General features: G+C 38.6%; 1 protein-coding gene across 1 annotated transcript; it reads right to left on the reverse strand.

Annotated features, from left to right (window-relative positions):
• Positions 1-1,158: 1,158 nt before the first annotated feature.
• Positions 1,159-20,986, reverse strand: slc6a3 (solute carrier family 6 member 3). The gene is made up of 16 exons (XM_044207883.1): positions 20,675-20,986; positions 19,517-19,679; positions 18,501-18,711; positions 17,087-17,218; positions 14,413-14,629; positions 12,380-12,518; positions 11,910-12,044; positions 10,319-10,422; positions 9,205-9,329; positions 8,506-8,618; positions 8,104-8,232; positions 7,716-7,815; positions 6,036-6,136; positions 4,943-5,110; positions 4,683-4,754; positions 1,159-4,455 (listed from the first exon to the last, which is right to left on the reverse strand). The coding sequence occupies exons 2-16, from the start codon at positions 19,601-19,603 to the stop codon at positions 4,432-4,434; spliced, it is 1,857 nt and encodes a 618-aa protein (XP_044063818.1). The 5' UTR covers positions 19,604-19,679; positions 20,675-20,986; the 3' UTR covers positions 1,159-4,431.
• Positions 20,987-23,651: the final 2,665 nt, after the last annotated feature.

Consider the following 23,651-nt stretch of genomic DNA (forward strand, 5'->3'; position numbering starts at 1 on the left):
CATAAAACTAAACACACTATAAAACACAAAGAGAGTAAAATGAAATTAAATGTCATAAAACATCAATGAAAACAATGAAAAGTAAGGTTTTTAAAAGTAATTTAAAAGACAAGACAGAGTTTGCAGCCCTGATCTCCTCAGGCAGGTCATTCTGCAGTCTTGGGGCCTAACTGCAAAGGTTCTATCACCTGTGAGTAGAAATCTAGATATAGGAACAACCAGGGATGATATAGCCGAGGATCTCAGGAAGCGGGAAGGGACATAGGGCATTAACAGATCTGCTTAATAGCTTGGGGCAAGGTCTCTCAGGACTTTGTAGGTAATCAATAATATCTTAAAATCAATTCTGAAAACAACAGGTAGCCAGTGTAATGAAGCCAGGATCGGTGTGATGTGATCATGTTTCTTGAGTGAAAATCCTGGCAGCAGAGTTTTAGATGAGCTGGAGACGGGAGAAGGATTTTTTTACTGATGCCAGAGAGTAAGGAATTACAGCAGTCTAATCGACTAGTTATGAAGGCAGTTTGGTGGATGACAGTTTTATGTTATCCACCAAACTGATTTTGATAGAAAGAAATGGTCTAATCCTTGAAATGTTTCTGAGATGATGAAAGCAGGATTGTACCGTTGAATTAACATCTTTGTCTAAGCTGAGGCTTTGATCAAAAATGACACAAAGATTTCTACAATCCTGAGTTGTTGAATGGGATAGAGAGCCAAGACTGTTTGATATTTGCGTATTTACACTGTCATGACCTATGATCAATATCTCTGTCTTATCAGCATTTAGCTGCACGAAATTTTGTGACATCCACTTGTGTCATGAAGGCAGTTTAGCAGGTTGACAGTGTTCTGATCTTGTTTGCAGAGTCACAGCTTAGGTAGATCTGAGTATCGTCTGCGTAAAAATAGAAGCAGATATTATGTCTATGTATCAAGTGGCCAAGAGGGAGCATGTAAATGGAAGAGGATTGGACCAAGCACTGAGCCCTATGGCACCCCACAGTGAACCCCTGTCGCGGCTGACCTGGCATCAGTGATGCAGACGTGAAACAGCTGTCTGATTGATAGGGGGAAAAAAGTGGAAAGGGGAATTTTTATTTAATCACAAAATAAAAGAAAGAAAGAAAGAAAGAAAGAAAAAGGCAAAACAAAGAGTGACATTTTAAATGTAATAATTTCATTAATTATACTTTATTTGACAGTACAAAACAAAGTCATACAGTCATAAACACCACAAGGCACAGTACAGCAGCACAGGCATACAATTTGGGACACAATTAACCCTTCAGTGTGTAACATGTACCACAATGTGAAAACAAGTCATTGCTAACCAGTTGGAAAAATGTTTTATTCTGATTAAACAGAACTGATTAAACAGAAAGTTCATGAGAAGAAAGTTTATATGGATTTTCCAGGTAATTCTCATCAAGATCCTTAAGGCTAATATATATCAACTTCACAGTAACAAAGCAATAATCTATATATTATATATATATATATATATATATATATATATGTGTGTACATATATAATCTTGTTAGTCTTGTTATTCAATATCATACAGTACAATACGATACAAGCCCCTCTACATTACATTTACTTACACAGATATTTAACTTAAATTACTTCATATATTACATTACACACTATTCATTTGCAGTTCAATAAAAATGAGCTTTTTAAACAGTCTTTAAATACTGAATAAGATTCTGTAAACTGTAAAATTAAAGCTTTATGCTTTCTGCAAATGTGATAGTCATAGCTTTCAAATAACCACCTGAAACTTTGTGGGAAAAACACACAACAAATCTTCACTTAAACAAAAATGAAAAAAGAATGTGCATTGGCACTCATTTGTTATAACGGGAAAGAGTGATTAACCTATGATAAAGTTAACAATCAAGTGGTCTATTGATTAAAAGAAAGAAATTCCCTTGGCAAAATATTCTCATGTGAGAGTAGTAGCAGTATCTGAATTTCTGAGTTAATATTAGTCTTTGGTTGATTAGATCAGCAGTGTGGCTGATGATGTTGTTTTTGTAAGTGATATATTTTTGGAAGTTGTCCAGTCTAGGACAAGATTTAAGTCTGATTACAGGCAGGTTCAGTTTTAGTATTTTTTTTACAATATATTCATACCCATGTAATGAAATGAACCAACATTTGATAACACTACCCAACTGCACTACTGGTCATATTGTGTTTTTGTTGGTCCATCCAACATAACTAAAGACAAGAACATGGTAAGCAGAAGTGACTTTTATTTTCAGACAATCAATTCTATTGATTTGTAACTGATGAGTCATTTTTGTTTATTAAAAAATTGGACCCACCTCAGTGAGAAAGCTCAGGTAATGTACATTCAGAGATAGTTTAAGTTTATTCAAATCATGTTATTTTGGTCTGTTGATGTAGCAACTGTTCTTTCCTGGAAATTGTTTTGATGTAAACAAAAGTAGTTGTCTTTTTCTCGAAGTCTGCAGGAATTGTGTGTATTATAACAGTATTTAAGAAGAGCAAGTAAATAAATAAATATTATAAACAAGATATGGACTGGGATTCAATAAAACCTGTGGCATTCATTACATGTCTGACTGCTAAAAAAAAATTAATTTTTTTTTTAATCAGTTTTAATCAAGAATGACACATTGGAAAGCAAAGAAGCCACCTTAACCTTAATTCCAAAACCAACTGCATTTTGGAAATAAACTCTTCCACAAGTGTGTAACTTAACATCTCCACCCCATGCACATAAACAAAATGTGGAATCTTTTTAATTGCACATCTTACCTCAAAGAAATACCATGCCATTTTGAGTTTTACTATGCATTATGCACTTGACACAATGTAAAGTAAACCATTGATTCTTTCACCTGTGGCTTTTCATTGCTCATTCTTATGAATGGGTTATGCCAGCAATTCTAAGAACATTTCTCATACTGTATCAAGTGCAAAGTAAAAATAACTGACAGGCTAAAACTTGCATGGTATTACCTTCAGGAAGCATATTTATGGAGAAAGCAATGTTACGGAGCCCCCTAAAGATCATGTCAAGAATTTTTTTGAGGACTACTTTTGCATTCCCTTGCAAAATATTTAGCATTCCCTTGCAATATATTTTGTGTTTGTGCTTTTCTTCTTCCATTCCTTCTGAGCCGTATGTCTATTTGGAATGGAAGGTAGTCTGGAGATTCTCAAGTTAATGCATTTAGCATTGTTTATGGACACCTCGCCTTATATGATGTCCACTGCAAATAAGTTATCAGATAGAACATTATCAAACTTCTGGGTATGGGAACTGTATGTATAAGAAACATCAGTTATTGCTTCACATGTATGAGCAACAAGCCTTCTACCAAAACCTGTTTCAGCATTGAAGGTTACTTTAATTTGTTTTGTGCAAAGAACAGAGGACCCAGTGCCAAAATGCAAAAAGCTTTCCAACTTGCGTTGGTCTGCATTCCTGATGTATCTCTGCAAGTGGTTCAATGTTGTCTGTACATATTCTGTGACGGAACCACAGACTCAGTTTGCAGCATTTCAGTGACCTTCTTGTTTGTTGCTTTTATTGACTAATACAGCACATTAGCTTTATGAGGTAGATTCAACTGCACATCTGTAATTCCTCCTCTGGAGACGTCCCCATTTTCTTAGTGAAACCCCTCTGGGGTAAAGAACAGTACAGAGTACACTAACTGTTCACCAATGAAACTAACAGCACCCTGCAGATTAACATACTGCTTTCTTCTGGAGAGACCTCTTGATCTAAGAATTCGTTTAATTTACTTTCACTAATTACATAGGCCTAACCATCCATGCCTATTGAGCAGTAGTACTATATCAGCATACTTAATGCCCAGTTCAAAGAAAAATTCAATAAGCTGATATACTGTTGTGTTGTGCTAGGAGCAGCTTAGCAGAAATAGACATATGGCTCTGAAGGAATGGAAGAAGAAAAGCATTGTGAGGCAACGCAAAAGTATTGCGAGAGAACACAAAATTTATTGCGAGAAAATGCAAAATATTGCGAGGTAACGCAAAACATATTGCGAGGGAATGCAAAAGTATTCCTCAAAAAAATTCTTGACGTGACCTTTAGGGTGCTCCGTAGAATGCCACATTACCTGTTTGATTGAATCCCATTCACCAGTGTCAACACAATGGTGGAGAGGGTCAATACACACAGCTTCAAACACCACTGTTGAAATTAAAGAACATTACATTTCCTATGGGTTTTTTGTCGGCACTTTTAAACTGCTCCCACCACCACCACATCATCGTGATCAATTTAAATGGCTATTTCTTTCTTCTTCTTAACTCTTCAGACCTTTGCTGTGCATGCATTCATCCACCCATTCTTTCTCTCTTTCTCTCTCTCTCTCACTCTTTCACTCTCTCTCTCTTTCTCTCTCTCTCTCTTTGTATTTTTCAGACCACCAACCAGTGATGCAGCTGTGGGGAAAATGGAATATGCACATGAAATAAAACACCATTTTATTCTAATGTACTACTCATAATGGTTGAGTTAATTGAAATAAGCTAAAAATATAGTAAGTAAGTAATATCATTCATATGAATATTTGTCTAAATCCTGCAGACATGTGACGTTTCAGTAGACAACAGCAACAAACAATTCTGAGGATACGATAAAAATAAATCATAATTAAGTCAGCACTTACTGTGAACTGCCGAACCTCCCCATTGTCTACCAAATGATGCTCTGTCTCTGGGGTGATGGCATAAGCCAGTCTCTGTTTCAGCAGAATGGGAGAAGAGCAAAAAAGTTCTAAATTAAATATTTAAAAAATAATTCTTGATCTTTAATGAAATGTCCTTGTCATGACAAAGCTTACTAAAGATGAAAGATTAACATTTATACTGGAAATTACAATAACTCCCCTCACTTCATTTTTGCCAAGATGTCATAGCTCTGACTTACATCGCAAAACTTTCCAGGCAGTGTGCAGAGTTTGTATATGGCGTAGAGAGGTACCATGGTCATTGAGGAAATGGCCAGACACCACCCGACCATGTTAGCCCATGGAGGAAACATGTAGGAGCCGTAGTTTGGAGGGTTGAACGTGGCAAAGCTCACCACCACCATAAACTATAGAAGAAAATTATTTGAATACAAAAGACTTAAGAAACCATCAGTTCAAAAGAAATGCACTGTTAATTTCAAGTCATCTTAAAGCTAATTAATTCAGTGGTTCAATAGAAGTTTCTGATACAGGATGTTAGCAATGGGATTTTTATTAGCAGTAAAAAAAAAAAGGCAATATTTCTGTTAAGAAGTGGTGGGTGTGTTGAATGCCAAGCCATATGTTCCAACTATCCTTAAATCACCCATCTCAGCCTCCTGGGGAAATACATTGCAAAAATACAAGCATAAACAGGCGCAGACAACAATCTGACTCATTGCCAAAATTCAGAATCTTACCTTAAATCCTCTCCTTCCCTCAAATCAGGGGTTGAAGAGAATTTCTTGATCATGTCTATGTGTCATGTATGGACAAGGAGTGTTTTCCTAAATGTATCTTTTGGCCAGAGCCAAAGCAGCTCAGGCATTTAGTAAGAATGGCCGTTACGATGTGTCTTCTTTTATACCAGAGATATAGCTGTGTATGTGTACTCAGGACGCACTAGAGGAGTTACATTAAATCCTAAGAGCACTTGAGGAGATGCTGAAAAAAGTTGTTGGGGGAAAAAACTGGGCTGTTTGTCTTTTCCTCACTTTAACCATTGGACTGATAGATTATCAGATACAATATACAGTGGTTAAAAAATTACTTTTTTAATGTCTGCCTAAAAGTAAAAAATAATGAGAAAGGTTCCAGTAAGTACAAGGGAGACTGGAGTCATAGTGAAAAATCTGCTGATTTCTTTTGGCTTTCACTTTCTACATGTTGTGTATGAGCCATAAGCATATATTGGTGAGGTGAAACTCAGACTCAATGCTTTTATCTTGCTATCTATTTTTAACTTGTCTTGGTTAGGGTACCAATGTACAATACATCTGTGCACTGACTCACTAGGAGAAAGCAGGGGCTGACAAACTTCCAGCACAGCCTCCAGTACATGCCTGGTCGCTGGCCAATCATCTCCTCAATGTCATCACTGAATCGGTCCACTCCTGAAACGCATGGAAATACTTGATATTATTTCCAAGAAATGGTTAAATACAGCCTTTGCTAAAATTGTCAAAGGCACATACGGTTTACAGTCCTTGTCTTTGCTGCTAGGTACATTAATTCTATTTGAGAACATCAGGTATTGAAAATATATTCAAGGCAGTAGGTGCTTTTAAATATGGTCCCCATGCATAAGTTGAAATCAAAAGGTGGCCATGCAGAAACCCATAGACTCTCATAGACCTGGCAGTACATTTTTGTCTCTTGCCTTCCTGCCTGGGAGGCATCTCTCGCTGCAGAGGAATATATCCAGACTGAAGACCAGGTATTCAGCACAGCTAAATGTACTTATGTAGTGGACAGCAAAACGGAAGACCACAGTAGCCATGGGTCAAGGGTTCCTGTCAGCAGTTATGAGGATGGGAAAAAAGGCCCACTGAAGCCTTAGGCTTGATTTATATGGCTTGCCAAGGTCGGGACCCACCAAAGTGGGGCAATATGATGACCCCACCGCCAGGGGCCTGGTTAGTATTTAGCCCTTTATGGATCTCTCAACAGTCAGGTTCAGTAGACATGAGACAAGAAACTCAATACAGAAGTTCAGGTCAACCGTTTTCCCTGACCTTAAGATTGTTTCTATAATATTTTGTGTTTCAAAATGGGGGTGAGTTTTTCACACTCTACAAAGAGTCAGTTTTCCTTGTTTTCCGTTGGTGGTGCTGTAGCCGAAAATAAATAAATATATCCACCATAAAGTAGTTGCTCTTTAGCTATTAATTTACAAAAAAAAAAAAAAACAAGAAGGAAGGAAGGAAAAGGAGGAAAACCCAAATGGCTAACTCCACAGTAATTATTTACAGAACCATAGGGGGTCACTAATCAGCTCATCAGGTTGAATTTGAGGCATAAACAAACAACATGTAGTATAAAGAGGTTATTTACTCCTACAGAACTAAAGTATTTCTTTCAAGTTGTGCTGAAACATGTCATTCACTCTCATTTCATGCAGAGATAAACAATAATTTATAAAGATTTGGTGTGGTGGAAGAATTAGATCTAAAAAAGAGTTGTGTAAAATTGAGTGTCAACAGAATTTGGACATCTGGAGAGAAACTGACTTTGAGCTCCCCACCACTTGCCACCCACAACAATCTACAACCTAGCTATTAGACAGCTGACTCCTGTCCATGACAAATGGGAATTGCCTGTTCCTCAGCTGCAATTTTCTTTATGTGGTGGCTCACCACTGCTAAATGAACACAGAGGTAGCACTGGCACCGGTCAAAACTCATGTCATTAAACCTCACTGAGCTCTTATGAGTACCACAGCTACAGTATGTCCTTGTACCTTAACATTACATACATGCAAGAGACTGAAGAGGGCAAAACCGTTGAAACCGTGAGAATAGTCTCTCTAGCTGCACCATCCTTATGTCTAATAGAACAATGTTGTATTGAGACACAGCACACCTATACCAAAAGATTTCTCATCAAACCCTTAATATAGCATCAGCTTTGCTGACCATGAAAACATGAATCATCTGTTTTTTCTTCCTCTTTTCTTCTGTCCCTCTTTCTCACCATAAAACCATGCGATGCCGATGGCTTCAATAAGCACTCCAAAGAGAATCGATGTTCCTGCCGCAAAGTGGTCGAGCAGAGTGAACACATACATCCCACCCTGGAGAGAGAGAAAAAAAATAACAAACGTAAAATAATGTAATTGTGTTATTATATTAAGTTTTTTCATACAGGTTACAGTAAGAACAAAGAGAAAAAAAGTAAATTCTAATGATTCACTTCATTGCATTTGCAGAGTTGTCCTTTGATCAGTAGGATGGTGTTACAACCAGAGTTTGTGGAAATGATAAATGTATGGAATTGCTGCAGTCTAACCAAAGGGCAAAGATGAATATTAACAATCACACAAAAAAGACCAACATGCAGCAACAGACAGTATGATACTTACATTTGTAACACAGAAGAGGGATATGAGGAAGGTAGCAACGACGATGAAGAGGGTGAACAGCTCTCTGTGCTTGTGGAGGAATTTAAACTCATCAATCAGCCCCGTGATCACTGATTCCATCCCACCCATCTACAACAGAAGACACAAGCGATGAAGTTCCAAAACTAATCAAAAATCGCTAAATGAAAATTTTACGTTTCACATTTTGTCCAATGAATGTCTGAAAAGCATTTCATTCAACATTACAGTACATCAACTAAAATACCCACAATCACCAGAAATAATGCAGCAACAACACAACCTATCTGACACAAATTATATCACAAGTAAGGCAAAGGCACATGTCACCTGGCTGAAATAACAGGTGTGTATGTGAGTGTGTATGTGTGGGTGCATACTCACAGCACTGTCAATGCCCAGTGTCAACAGCATAATGAAGAAGATAACCGCCCACACTGATGACCCAGGTAATGTTGCAATGGCTTCTGGGTAAATGACAAACACCAAACCAGCACCTAAGGAATAAGAAGGGAATGTAGAAAACAGCACAAACACAAATTAGCGTTTGGAGCATTTAACATGGAAGCAAACATAAAAGCAGCCTCCAAAATGGATAGCTAAATAGCTAAATGCATAGTTAAAGAGTAGATATAACATACATGTTCTGAAAAAAAAAATCAGGAGAATAAAGTATGTTATATTAGGGAAGAGTTTGTCCAACATGTTTAATTTTAATCGACTTGTAAGCAACAGTTCCACTAACAGCATTGGTGACATTTGAATCCAATCATTGGGTTCATGTTGGTTTTCTTCATTGATTACAGTGCTGGCAGCTAAAGATAGCTCATCTTAAATATCGTTAACTCATGGAATAATTAAAGAATGCACATGATTCTGCTTCTACTGAACTTTAACAAACTGATTGAGCTCCAAATTTACTTCAAATTTATAAAAAGACAGGTAAGCGGGAAAACTAATATATTTTTTGAAAACTTTGTTTCTCATCATTCATCAAATGGCTTAACTTGACGATAGTGTCTACCTCCAAATATCTACACCATATAAACACCATATTACAAACAAAGACAAATAATACCATACCGTCTCTGGCAACTTTGTCCAGGGCTACATTGTGCTTGTGAGACATGTACCCAAGGAAGGAGAAGACCACAAAGCCGGAGAAGAAACTGGTTAAAGAGTTGATGGAGCTGGTAATGATGGCGTCTCTGGAACAATAAAATCAAATAAGATGAAAAAACAACAGTCCAGAATGAGAGTGTAAAATAAATTGACAGTTCATCAGTCAGTCATCAGCCATTACAAAGTTAAAGCAACACAATTGACCAGCCAGTCAATTACAGAGTATGTCAGGGGGGGTCAAGGCCCGTTTCCTCTTGGCATCCCAGCTCTTTTCCTTGTGTTTTCTTGTGTTTTTGAGTTCCTACCCCAGTATTTGGACTTTCTGACTGAATTGTTTGGACTACAGATTATTTACCTGTTGCCTTTGGATGTGTTTGGCTGATTTGGACTGCCTTTTGGATTTGATCTCTGCCTGCGTCAGTAAGCCTGTCAGCCTTTTTGTTCTCCAATAAATCAATGAACTTTACCAGCTCTGCCTCTGTACCTGCGTCTGGGTGCAACCCCTTGTATTCCCAGTGTGCCCTCGACTGGAAAACCCTCGACAGTGGTCAGTGTTTTGCCTGTTACGTGACAGACTAGTCGTCCTCCTGCCTTCTATTGGAGTAGAGTTAAACTTGCCTTAATTGCAAAAATGATTTAGTAAGTGGAGAAAATTAACAAATAAATGAGTTGGTCAGTGTTGAAAAAGGACAAAACCTCGGTGCGTGAAAGGGAAAGAACATTGTCCTAAAAATAATTTACAACCCTTCATTACTTTTAAGTCAGACATTTTTGGCATTTTATATATTTCCAGTGATTTGGTGTTACGCTCAAGGAGGAATCAAGGTGGACAGTGTCATGTGTCAGTTATCAGAAACATTAAAAAAAAAAGAGATAAAAGCCACCTGCGGGATGGTGATGATTTTCAAAGCGTGCGACAGTTTTGATTGGTGTTACGGCTGTCTGTTGCACAGCATGGTGTCAAAGACATCGCAGGTTTCAAGGAGCTTCAAAGGTTATTGTAATTCACCTGCTTATGTTGCGTGCACATATTTGTGTGTGTGTGGAGAAGAAACTCCCCGTCCTGTGTCTTTACCTGTAACAGTTGTTGCTGAATTTGTTGTAGCTGGAAAAGGCAATTAGCACACCAAACCCCACTCCCAGAGAGAAACAAATCTGTGTTGCTGCCTCAATCCAGACCTGGGGACCGACAGAACAAGCACACTTGTGTGAAGCGGCAAACAAAAGGCACAGGAGAGGGAAAAAAGCCATTATTAGGGATAATTGCAGGAAACTCATTCAACGGCAGTAGATGAAAGACGCTAGTGAATACGGGGGGTAATTTTGCAAATTACTGCTCCATGCATCTATCTAATCTAATTCTCCAATTGCTGCCATGCATCTCTCGTTCTCTCTCCTTCTTGCTTTCTCTCTCATTCTCCATAACTGAGTCCTTCAGTCCTGCATGCTTACTTATTGAGCTCTTAGTGCCTGCTATTAAGATAAATAAGATATTGTTGTAAGATGTGATAGCTGGTTTTACAGTTAAGGAAAATATTTGAAAAAAGGTTCCACAAACAATTTTCTCAATTTTTTTTTATGCCTTGAGGAAATGCCTCTCTAACGGAACTTAACATTGTAAGTAAGGCAAGACAAGTTTATTTGTATATCACATTTCAACAAGGCAATTTAAAGTGCTTTACATAAAAGCAACATAGGGCAATATAAAAATACCTTTAAATACAATTAGAGTTAAATAGAAAATATAAACAAGATAAAACAGAAGAGTAAAAGTTGCAGTGTACGAAATGAATCATTACTTGATTTGAAAAAAGGCAACAACAAACAGAAACTTCTTCAGCCTTGAAGTACCGTAGTGTGTGCTGTTTGTTGTGTCACCCAAGCATACTCTCTCACAGCTGCCTTTATTTCTGTCTTTTAAATTTAGTTTAGTTTAACTCTCTCCTATCTTCTTACAGTTCTCCGTTCCTATTTGTTTTGTTCCATGCTCATTGTTGTTGCGGTTTGCCCGGTATGGGATACATCTTTTTCTTGAGCATGTAATTGTGAAACACTTAGTGCACAATCAAAGTTGAAAATAACTTGTCAATATTGCCTTTGTTTCTCTTTAGGAGTAACTCCTTGTTGATAGCAAAGCCCTGACCACAGATTGTTATCTGCTTACAATGAAGACTGTTTGCAACCCTAAAAGAAGTGTGAATGCAGAAGTTTAACTCTAAAGATCACTGTTGATACTGATTTGTCACTGTTACCTAGTTCAATGACTTAATGTTAACATACAGTACTTACTGTATGTACTGTATGTTAGTACATACAGTACTTACTTTCTATTACTGTTACTGGTATGTAATGTGCATATGTCATGATGTAATGTTATGATGTGCCACTGTAAGCCTAGCTTGGCACATTAGCATTATATAGTCAATCGAAAATGTTCCTAGATACAAGCCTTTTTAGAGAAACCCCACTTTGTCAGTTTTCAGGTTTCTTTACACATTGTAAACACAAGTGCTAATGTTGAAGAAAATTAAACTAAAACTCCAAATGTCATTCCTTCAAAGTGTCTTTCACGCACAGTTACCTCCCTGTGCCTCCTTTTCCTCTTCTTCTGTACCCCCACCTCTCTCACCTCACTCCTGTCACCCCTCTCTCCCGCCGACACTCACCTTGGCGTCACAGAGTCTCAGGAAGTCCACAGAGAGGTAGGCCTTAATGCCATCGATAGCTCCGGGCAGAGTGACTCCGCGGAGCAGCAGCACAGTCAAGACCACGTAGGGCATCGTGGCTGTGATCCACACAACCTGAAAGGGTTGCACAAGGTACACACAGATACACACCAGCACATTTACACAGAAAGAAGGCAACACACACAGATTCAAAGTCAGATTGACACATACGCATGCATGCCTGAGAATGAAAATGCACATACACATTTATTTATACACTCAAACAGTGGTCTTGAACTGCTTAGTCGATTTTAAAACTGGACTTGAAGACACAGCATTTCCTTATAACACATAGCCTTGAAGTAATGCCATAGCTTACATGGAGTTATGACTCACTGAAAGATTCTTTGGTAGGAGTTATAGTACTTTCTGGTTTTCACAAGAAACATGGCAACTGTGTCATTTCCTACCTTGCCGGAGGTCTTGACTCCCTTCCAGAGGCTGAAGTAGAGCAGAACAATCACTACAGCTAGACAGGAAGTCAGCTGCCAGCGTGGACGGCCTAGATCATCAATCCCATTACTGTCCTGGATGTGGAGCACCCCACGTCTAGGGAAAGAGAATATCCTGATCTTCACGATCACCCGGGTCACCATTTACACTGTACGTAAGCTCTTGTATTCAACACATTTTCACCTTCGAAGAACTCACTTGGCAGAAGCCTGAAGTGAAGGGAGCAGTTCAGGAATATTGTGAGAACTGTATCAAATCACAGAGAACTAGCCTAAGAACCTGTTACCAAAAACCTCTGATCACTTTACCTGTTTTTTAGTCCAAATCCTTCAGAAGGCCTGTGCTTAACACTAAGTGCCACAGCTACAGATACTCCCCTCTTGGTTCATGTTTCATGACCATAGCTATACAACAGATGCACAAGAGACTAAAGGTAAGTGGCAGTGCCTCTGTCTATCCCGTCCAAATGGTAATGGAAGGATGTTTCATTAGACTAGAAACAAATTTGGAAATAAACAGCTGAATCCTGTGTTTCAAATGTTGACATACAGTATAAGGCATACAATACATGACACATATGTTGTCCCTGAGGAACATTCAGTACAGTAGGCAACAGAGTCTAGGGCTTATTCTTTGACCCCATGTGTGGCCAGCAGTCAAACGGATGCTGGATATTGTCCTGGAAAACATGGAGTACCACCCATTTCCCCATTGCACTGTGCTCCAATAAAAGAAGCATAGTATGAAATCTGGCCAGATAAGATGGTACATGAAGTGTTGGCACAACTGTTGCTAATGCTGCAAAATTTTTCATTATAGTAAAGTAAAAGGTCTCAAAGATCATGACAGCCTGCCAAGATGGGAAAACTGCATTTCCAGTGAAAGGTAACAGCTTTGAAAGTGTACTTTTATATTGCATTCTGTAAAGTTGAATGACATGTGTCACCTAAAAGACTATAATATTGTTGATGCCTTGATTCAGATCATTTCAGAGACAGCCTAAGATGAGCCAGTGTTCAACTGATGTGGTCAAATTGTCTGCAGGTGGTTCTGTGTAAATAACACACTTCCATTTAAAGTAGCATGGATGCAATGCCTCAACTGTCACAACAGAACAACCCATCACTTGTTGGAACAGGAGACACCTGGTCGGCTTCACGGGGAGGGAGTCTATATCAGCTAAATGCAGCCAGATTGCGGATCCATTTTGAGGAAAATATACCTGATGTTCATTTTTGAATATTTTATAATTTCTTTAGTTATTCATAATTAGATATTCTAAGACATTACTAAATGTAGACAAACGGCAGATAGTGATTACAGTAACTGTGACAGATAGTGATTACAGTTAATCTGTAGACTGACAGCATCGAGCCAACTCCACACCACACCACACCATTACACAGAACTACTAGTCGATTACTAGACGATTTGCTGCTTTGCATCAAACTTTTTTTCTTGTGCACTTCCTGCAGTGGAAATGTGTAGATGCTATACAGTAAAGCTTATGTTCAGTCAAAGCAAAACACAAATGTTTTACTAGTTGGATATATACATAAAGTATGTTTGCCTTTAACTGCAGTGACTTTAAAGTTTCCATATTTGCTGTAGGTTAAAAGACCTCAACAAAAGAGAGAGATTTTAGTTTTAATTTGAAAGCATTAACATAGTTCTGCTTCACTTGATTTTGGATATTATTGTTCTAAAGACATTTTACTGGTAGATGTTATATCCTTATAATTACTACACTGAATACAATTGAAATTCAGTTAGATTTATAGAAATTTTCACATTGTTGTAGAACCACCCTACAAATAGCGCTAAGTTGTCGTATAAGCTTGACTATAACATGCCTAAGTATTTTCAAGAGCATGGCGAGGCTCCTAACTGACTATTGATCTATGTAATTGTATTTTTTTATTTTTAGAACTAACTCTATCAAACAAATATTAATGGGTAAATGTTAGAGCATTAGTTCAGGCCAACTTACTCAAAGTACTCCTGAGCAGGGGTGGCCTTGTAAATATCACTGACTGAGCTGTTGTCAGCCCAGTCGGAGCAGTTCGGACTGTTCCAAGTGTTATTGCAGTGGACCCATGGTAGCTCGCTGGTGAACGAGGAGAAGAGGTAGAACAGCGCCCAGGAGATGATGACATTATAGTAGAAACCAACGTAGAGGGAAATGAGGATCACTGTAAAGCCTACACCTGTTAGGGGGACACAAATTATTAATATTTATAGGCATTAAAGACAGAGATGCAGAGATAGAAAGAGAGGGAAATTGGCTAAGCTCACTGCACAAATTAACACCTGAGACATTGAAATGGATCACCTCAGTGGAATCTAACATCCCACATGCCCATCAGTGCCTTAGCCCTTCTACGTTGCTCCTGAATTACAGAGTAGTGCTTTTAATTGCTGACTTACATGGCTGCAAAGATGTCCAGTGGTGGAAAGTATCCAAGTACATTTACTCAAGTACTGTTATTTCTATGCAATTCTGCAGGCGCTGAACAAAAATTGCAACAGCACCGGTTTGCGTCTGGCCGGTGACCTTTGTTGCGTGTGTCATTCTGCATCTATCTCTTTTTCTCAGCATTTTCTGTAATTTTTCTACTGTTTTTAATTTTTCTACTGTTGGCTATCAAATACAGGCATAAAACATACCCAAAAACAAATAATTATTAACTTTGCAGATGGTTACATTTAAATAATTGTTTGAGGTCAAATGGGGTACAATTATCCAATATTTCACAGAAAAGGTAAAAAAGAAATTTCAGCATTAATTAGATTTTTCCTCTTTCATTACACAACCCCTCAAAATGATCTTGTGACCCTTTAAGGGTCTGTATATAAAGTAGTTAAAAAAGCTAAACCTTGACCAGCTACAATAGTAAACTGCTGATTACACACTGATATATCAGTAACACTAGTAGCTGATCAAGAAATTGTTTATTGTCTTGCTCAAGGGACCAAACCTCTGGCTTCTCTTGGATGGTGACTACAGAGTCACCTTTTCACACTTTCATGCAACACACACCCTTTAGCATTCTGTATGTTTTTATCATGCACCATACAGTGAACCAAACCCTTGGCAGTGGCAGTGCTAATCTTAGGTTTTTACAAAATGCTCTTATTTGTCTTAAGCTAATAATAATAATGAGTTGTAGGTATTTTGTCAGGAAGAACCCATTGTGAATCAGTAGAAAAAGTAGTATGTACCATACACAGATCAAACTTGCTGTACTGAACAGTGACTGCATTCTGACAGATCCCACCACCAAAGCACACACAAGAGAGCACAATCTCTCGCTCAGTATGAGTACAGTAGCCTATGATACATGCCTGCGGTCTCACACAAAGCAACATGACTTCTAAAGATTGCCTCTTCATGCCTTAATTATCAACACATCTACCCTTTCTATAAATCTGAAACAGTGTCCACTCTTCTAAGGCTGAATTTAATTGTTAACCTTTGCCAAGAGGCATGACCACAAGTGTGCCTTATTGATTCCTTTGTAATGTGGATGTGATATTTGTCCAGGGAGCGATGCCTCTTATTAGCGCCACATGCGGCCATGTTATCTCTCCATCTCTCTCCGTCTCCCGTTCTCAGTTGTTTTCTTCAAATGCATTGATCCTGAGAGGAAACCAGCTTGTTGATCAGAATAATTACTGTCAATATGGGCATGTGTATGTGTGTGTTTGAATAATTACTGTTATCCCCCCGCTGAGAGACAGAGAGAGAGAGTGAAGCGTGTGATTAGAACGTCAACCTACTCAGTGTGGTCCCTGATAGACGGCACATGTTCACACACAGGAGGCACACCCTCAGAGGCACACACACAAAAACATATGAAGGAGCATGCATGCACTGTGGGCCACCTTCAGGCCAACAAGGACATGATGTAACAAAAGACAGCGGTATGGCATCATACTCTGAATCAACAGATGGTCTGCTGGTTATAATGGTATTTGAGGTTGTATTTCTGTTGCATCTTTATATTCATAGTGATGTGTTAAATATGGATTTAAGTGAAACTATAACTTTGAAAAATTATTTTAAAATGAAAAATAATTAATATCAGAGCAGGGCATACAGTACAAATACAGATATGGATAAAAACACACAAATCACAGTTTGTAAATTGTATAAAAACCATAAAAAGTTGCACCAAGCAGAGTATATTATTATATTTCCAAACAATGACTTTGCCCAGAAACGTGACTTGGTCTTAATGTTTGTTTCTCCATTAGTGTACGTTTGGATGGCATTCTCCTAAACTGCGCATTGCTTATCGATGTGTTGAAAAGTACCCCTACAGAGTGTCAGCCAGTGTTCCCCGCCATTATTTGACAGAAGGATTTGGACAATCAGGACAAGAGTCTAAAAGCCCAATTTTCATTTGCTTTCCATCTGAGTGCCAACAGAACTTGATGTTATGGGGAGGATAAACAATGCCTGTCGCTTCTCAACACAGAGACAAGTAGACAAAAGAGATTGGCATGTGGACAGACAAGCAGACAGAAAGACGTGTAGATATTAAAGCAAGTATATCATCAGACAGACAGGCGTGTAGGCAGATGGACAAACAGCCTCATATATTGACAGAAAGATTTAATATACATGTGCAATATGTGTCATATGATGCATCACTTCCAACCTTTAAATATGGGACAGATCTTCCAGACCCCCGCTGCCCCCTCTCTGTTGTACTGTCCCAGAGCCAGCTCCATGTAGAAGAGAGGCATGCCTGCTATCACCATGAAGAACAGGTATGGCACCAGGAACGCACCTGCACACAAAGACACAGGTAAAACTTTTGAAGTTTTTTGAAGAGTTACATTTCCAAAATGGTATACACATACAATTCAGGAGAAAATAAAACATTTTCTGATCACATATCAATTCTAAAAGTTACCATTTTGTAATTGAATTTAGTGATATTTGTTAGCTAATTAGTTGAATATGCAATTTCATTTTATATTATTTTGAGCATAATTATGCAAACTTAACCCTACAACACATGGTAAAGACTTGCATTCATTGTCCATCAAGGCCTCACCCAAATATAATGTTTTCATTGGTTTCATTCTCTTATTTGACACCAAATGCAAATCATTAGATGTCATGGTTGATGCAAGAGCCCACTGATGAGACACTCCAAGCAGAGTGGTGTCGGCTGTGACTATACCTTTCATTGCATTACTACTCTATGTTAAACGGCCTCTGTGAAACTGGTAAGGTCCTTTTTTTAGATTATGCATAACAGCCTACGCAAGATTTAAGGAGATATTATAATCGACCACAAATGATTGGATTACATAGCACAGTCACAGAGTAGGGAATATGGTGATTATCAACACTCTTAAAAATAGTTTGGGCTCGGGCACCTTGGATTATATATATATATATAATTTGGGCTAATTGCCTGAAATTAAACTCTGTAATATTTTCCCTTAATACAGGTACGATAATATGCAGGATTTGGGGATGTATAGTCAGCCTTGACTATGGCTACAGTATCATTTATAGCTCTTAGATGTAATGAGAGCTCTATGTTAAACAGCCGTAATTAGTGACAGTGATTGTTAGAGCTAATCTATTCGGAGCAGCTGTGGTGGTTTTTCCCCTATTTTGATCTCTGTAAAGGGTTGAAAAAAAATCTCAAACAACAACCTGTGAGCACAAGGAGCTGAAACACACGCACAATATCACACACATACACACACATCTGCATACATGTGCATGCACATGCATCCACGTATAGCACACGCAGGTAAAAAAAACAACAATAAGCAAGCGTGTATGAATAAATTCCACCTTCATTTCACCTTCTTCTCTCTTTTTTTTCTCCCCGTCTTTCCTTTCAACACAACCACGCACACACTCCACCATCAACCCTTCAAGTACTTCCTTCACTAATCTCACAGGAGAGGAGATCTTATTCTCTCACATGAAACACACCCTACCTTCTTCCTTCACTTCCTTACTCCCTTTTCTATCCACCTTCTGGTAGACCGTTTACACATGGGACAACATCAGCGTCCTCCCCTCACTCCGTTAATCCATCTCACCTCCTCCATTCTTATAGCAGAGGTAGGGGAATCTCCAGACATTGGCGAGGTCCACGGCGAATCCGATCACAGACAGGAGGAAGTCGATTTTCTTCCCCCAGGTCTCCCTCTCCTCCTCCCCACTAGGGTTGGTCTGAGAAGGAGTCGGAGCCACTAAGGTGGTTGAGGTGAACTGAACCCCATTCTGCTCCTTCACCAGGATCAGCTCCACCTAAAGAGTCAGAAGTCACAGAGTTAATAATCAGTCAGACGCAATAGGTGTTACTAAGGTACACACACACACAGACACACACATGCATTTACATTCATTATTTTTTTATATTCAATTCAGTTCAATTGAATTCAATTTGTGCAATGAGATAACTTCTGTTATGAAATGGAGCTCTGTAAATAAAATTGAATTGAACTGAACTTTGACTGTATATTTATCTCCTAAAGGTCACACAGTAACGTTCAGTCATGTTAACTTACATTTACCATGCATTATCTCTGTAACATCTTGCACATATGTAGATGTAAAGAAAGACAGATGAAGTAGATAGGTATGATAAAACGCCAAATACAGCAGACAGATCACATTTACATGAACAAACACGTACATGTCATTTAAAGACTGAGCACGGGGTGAACCAGTCTCTTTTAGTCTCACACTCATTTTATTATTCTGTCACTTCCCACACATGACAGACAGTGACAGTCACCCTCATTTCATCAATGCTTCATGCACGAGCTGAGGATTTATATTTTGCCCTCTGAGTAAGTTAAGTAAATTGTAAATCATAGAAACTCTGCTCTAGAAGTCATTAAGTCCATTTTACTTTGTAGAAAATTTGGCTGCCATTACCATTATGGTTATTTTCCCCAACCCAACACTTTTTAGGTCTGCATAAACTGAGCCAGACAGACCAAGTTAGAGAGAAATGCACTTGCACCATGCTGTGATTCAATTAGGTTTTCTTAATCAGACTGAATGCCATGCCATTAATCCACTACAGTTGTGTCAGATCTGCATTGACCTCTTTGGGGCCCATGATGTTGGAGGTGGGTTTTTCCGGGGCTACAACTGAGGACATCTGGCCGACAGGGACTCTCTCTGTCAGCATGGAGGGGTGCACAGCCTTTGGGAGCGGAATGCCGGTGGTTGTGGAAAAGGAAGGAAGGTAGATGCAGCTGAAGATTCTTGAGTGCAGAGTGACAAAAGCATAAGATGGAACTTTATTATTCCCTGTTTGTGAAATTGGGTTATCACTGCAAACATAACAGGGTTCAACACAATAGTGGGACAAAACCTCTGCAATAAAAACTGCAGTAAAAAATACCTTTTAAACACTGAAGCAATGCAATATGAAAAATTATGGTGTTTTACAAAACCATGTTAAACAGACTGTATGGGAGGGAAATACATAAAGAGTATGGGTCGTTACATATATTAATTAATATTTAATTTCAAGCTTATAGAAATACAGAAAGAGCAAGAGGAGAGTGGAGAAAGGCAACAGAGTGATGGGATCCAGACTGAGAGTAACAAGAGGGGGCGTGGGGGAGCGTCTCTACAAGGCCATCACAGCGTGCTCATTTCATTTTACACTTGTTGAACGCCATTTTGCTCACAGATTTTGCTCAGTGTCTACTAACCCTGTCTCACCACAACATGTTGTCCACCAGATTTAGTTCAAATTTCCATTTATAATTTTTCACTAAAATCATCTTTATTAGAAAAACTATCAGTATTAGGCCCAGTTATTTCTTAAATATAAGGAAGTGATCATAAAAAAAAACATGTTTTAAATTTCTTCAATAGAAAATGTATTTTGTGTGTAAAAGGCAATTTTTTGGGCTGTAACAGAGCTGTAGTTTTCATTGAGACTGAGTCTAAAAATTGTTGTTGAAAACTGAGCATCCATCTGCTCTTGTAAAGGTCATTTTTAACATTAAACAGTTGTAAAAACCCAATCTCTCAATCTATCATATTTTAAACCTTTGTTACTCCACTATATTGCTAAAAATGTTTATGGCAAATTCAATCATTAATTCTGTAAATTTCCTCTCACCGTAAGGCAACAGAGGAAACCATAGGTTACAGCCAAATGCTGTATTATTACAAATAAAATGACTCTTCAAATATGCAACACGTTACAACAGAAGAAACATTTTCCAAGAAATAAAACACTCACCTTTGAAAAATCAATTCTTTGAAAGCTGCTCCAGTTGTCAGTTTGGACAATTTAATTCCAATTGTGCTGATGTTCTTCAGTGCGCAGCAAACTGATGCTGACCATATTTATGCAGATTGTCCTTGATAAGTTAGACTCGGTCCCAGACTGAAGCAAAAATGTTTAGAGAAACAAAAAGAGTAAAAGAGTAAGAGACAGAGTCACAGTAAGACAGGAGATGAGGATAAAGACAGGATCTGGTAATCTATGAAGAGTTGTAGAAAGCCCTCCCACACTCCTTGGCTCCAGTGACAGACACACAGAGCCCAGAGTACCCTGTGGTCTGGTATCGAGATCTGTCTGCGATACCTCTTGTATGAGAAACAATCAACAACTCCCCCCATCCCAACACACACACACACACACACACACACACACACACACACACACCATCACCGTCACTCTACTCCCTCCCTTCTCACCCGAGCTTTGTCTGTTCCTCCTCCTCTCTATCTTCTCACCTGATTGAAGCATTTTTCCTGGATGACTTTACTTTCTGTGTAGAGGTAAAACTGTGGGGTAAACACAGGATACAAAAAAAAGTATATATATCTTACATCTTCCCTATGGAAAACTATGGTAAACAGTGTTTGTTATCTTGTATTTTTTTCCTAAAATCCTTTTGAAATTCTAATCCAAAATCCAATTTTTTTTTTTATTACTTTGATTGCTTTCTGGATTTCGATTCAAACATATGAAAATATATCAAACGTAATTGAAACAAGGTTATAATATCTTATTCAAAACATTATATTTGATTAATTATCTTATTGATTTGAGTGGAGGTCTTGATTCTGCATCCATTCTACTGTCAATCCTGTGGGTGGTACAATTGTGGGACACCTGTGGCCATTGTGTTTAAGTGATTCAACTAACATGTGTAACTGTGGCAGTGTTGGCAGTAAACTAGTGCTAACTCCTCAATAAATAATCAAAGCAGTAAGATGTTGTTTGTGATGGTTATGCCTTCAGCCATAAATGGTGCAAGAAAAGATGAGAAATCAAGTAAATTAAAGCCCCTGAAAACTTGGTTTGAAGTTTTCTCAATGACATTAAATGTTTATGACTAAATTAGCAGCAATCAAAGTTAAAGAAAAAAAAAAAAAACTTCCTTAGGTATTAATCAACAGTGAAAAAAAATCTGCCTCATCAGGACTGTGTGAGTGTGGTTTGCTCGGATTTGTGAACTGGTAACATAAGCAAACAACCCAACAACTGTCATCACATTCTACTTCAAATATTGCTAAATCCTGATTGGTTCATGGGAGTAAGTGACATCAACTTTTTTCCAACCAAACAATAAGTTGTCACGGCCTTTAAATCCACTTGTTCATTTTGCTCTAAAACTTTTAAGTCCCTCCCTGCCGTTCTCCATAAAACCAGTTGCCCTTTTTCTTTTCCTCTCTCCTTGCTCCACCTCATAATAGACCCCGATGACCCACCTACCCACCCTGTCAATAGGCAGAAATCTCATTACCTGTAATGTACGACAGGCCTAAACACAATCAGCCCTGACACCCAGACCTCTCCCATTCAAAGTCAACCAAAACAGGACCGGGATATAAAATAACACAATCAGCCTGCGCCCAACGGACAGATTTATGACCCTCATGTCCAGAATGACAGCTTGTTGTTTGCAAGCCAATCGTAATGATCAATCGGCCACTAATCCCAAACACCAACACTGCAACCACCACAACGCACACACCTTTAAAGTGCAATCATCACTCAAGCCTCGGGCCTCATATCAGAAATTGTTGGGTCGATGTAAGCTGCGCTGGATGTATGAGGTTTCCGATGGAGCTCGAACAAAGATGAGTTGAACATAATCGAGTGTCTTGTTTTCATAAATGCAACAGCTGAGACCCAGAGAGAAGAAGGGAGGTGGAGGCGGGGGGAAGAACAGGAGACGGGTAATGCAGAGGAGGAAGGGGGACAGGAGAGGGCTGAGTATGAGGGGAAATGAAGAGGAAGGGCAAACAAGTGGTGGCAAAAAGGGGATGGAAAAATGAGGGTCCTGAAAAAGAAGTGACAAGCAGATACAATACATGCTATCTGACAACAACAATGTTCCACCTTGCCCTGGAAATGTATTTTCCATTCTAAGAAGTTCTGTTCTGCTCTATTCGAGATGTTAGAACTGGATCTTAAAAGGCAGAAAATATCCTTTGAGAACCAGTGTAGAACCACAAGCTTTTCTTCCACCGGTCTTGCTTTGTCTGAGGCCTGTCTGCTTACTCCTCAAAAAAAAACAAAAAAAAAAACACAAAAGAGGAATGAGGACAAATTCTTTGTCTATTAAGTCCAGTCATGACCATAACTACTGATTCCAGACAATGAAAACTTTGCCCCTAAACACAGGCTACCATATTACCTGTTAAGCAACACAGTGGGGACTCTATATGGAGTCTCATTCAGTAATAAATGATGCATAATAAGATCTGCAATAGAGAATAGTCCTTGATTACAAGAAAACATTTCATTAGTAAGTGCTCACTTTAAACATTCACTTTATTGTCTGGGGAGTTAATGAGAAAACACCACAAGCACTTTGCTTCAAGTTACATACCAAGAATGAGAGCAGCTAAGCCTGTTATACACAAGGGTATCAGTAATCCTTACATACACTTAGAGTTGTTGATTTCAGTTGACTGACTAAGGGTCTACCGCCATGCTAGCAGCTCTGTGAGGCTGTACACAGCAGTGCTTTGAGCTAAGTGCCACTAGTATGGCAACATGCTCACAATGACAATGCTAACATGCTGATGTTCAGTAGGAATAATGTTTCACCATCTTAGTTTAGCGTGTCAGCATTCAAACATTTTCGCGCTAAACACAAAGTGGCTGAGGTTGATGGGAATCTCTTTAGTTTTGCAGGTATTTTGTCATAAACCAAAGAATTGGAAATGAATGATGGCCTAGAGGAAAAGTCAGGTGA

Source organism: Siniperca chuatsi, linkage group LG9 (genome assembly GCF_020085105.1).
Source record: "Siniperca chuatsi isolate FFG_IHB_CAS linkage group LG9, ASM2008510v1, whole genome shotgun sequence".
NCBI classification, from domain to species: domain Eukaryota; kingdom Metazoa; phylum Chordata; class Actinopteri; order Centrarchiformes; family Sinipercidae; genus Siniperca; species Siniperca chuatsi.

Bases quoted from the DNA above. Each gene is read 5' to 3' on its own strand.
- slc6a3 (XM_044207883.1), bottom strand. From the start codon at position 19,603: ATGCTGACAGAGAGAGTCCCTGTCGGCCAGATGTCCTCAGTTGTAGCC. The intron at 10,423-11,909 runs GTGAGTGTCGGC...GTCGGTCCCCAG, and splicing joins TGAGACTCTGTGACGCCAAG to GTCTGGATTGAGGCAGCAAC. The intron at 4,755-4,942 runs GTAAGTCAGAGC...CTGCTGAAACAG, and splicing joins TGCCTGGAAAGTTTTGCGAT to AGACTGGCTTATGCCATCAC.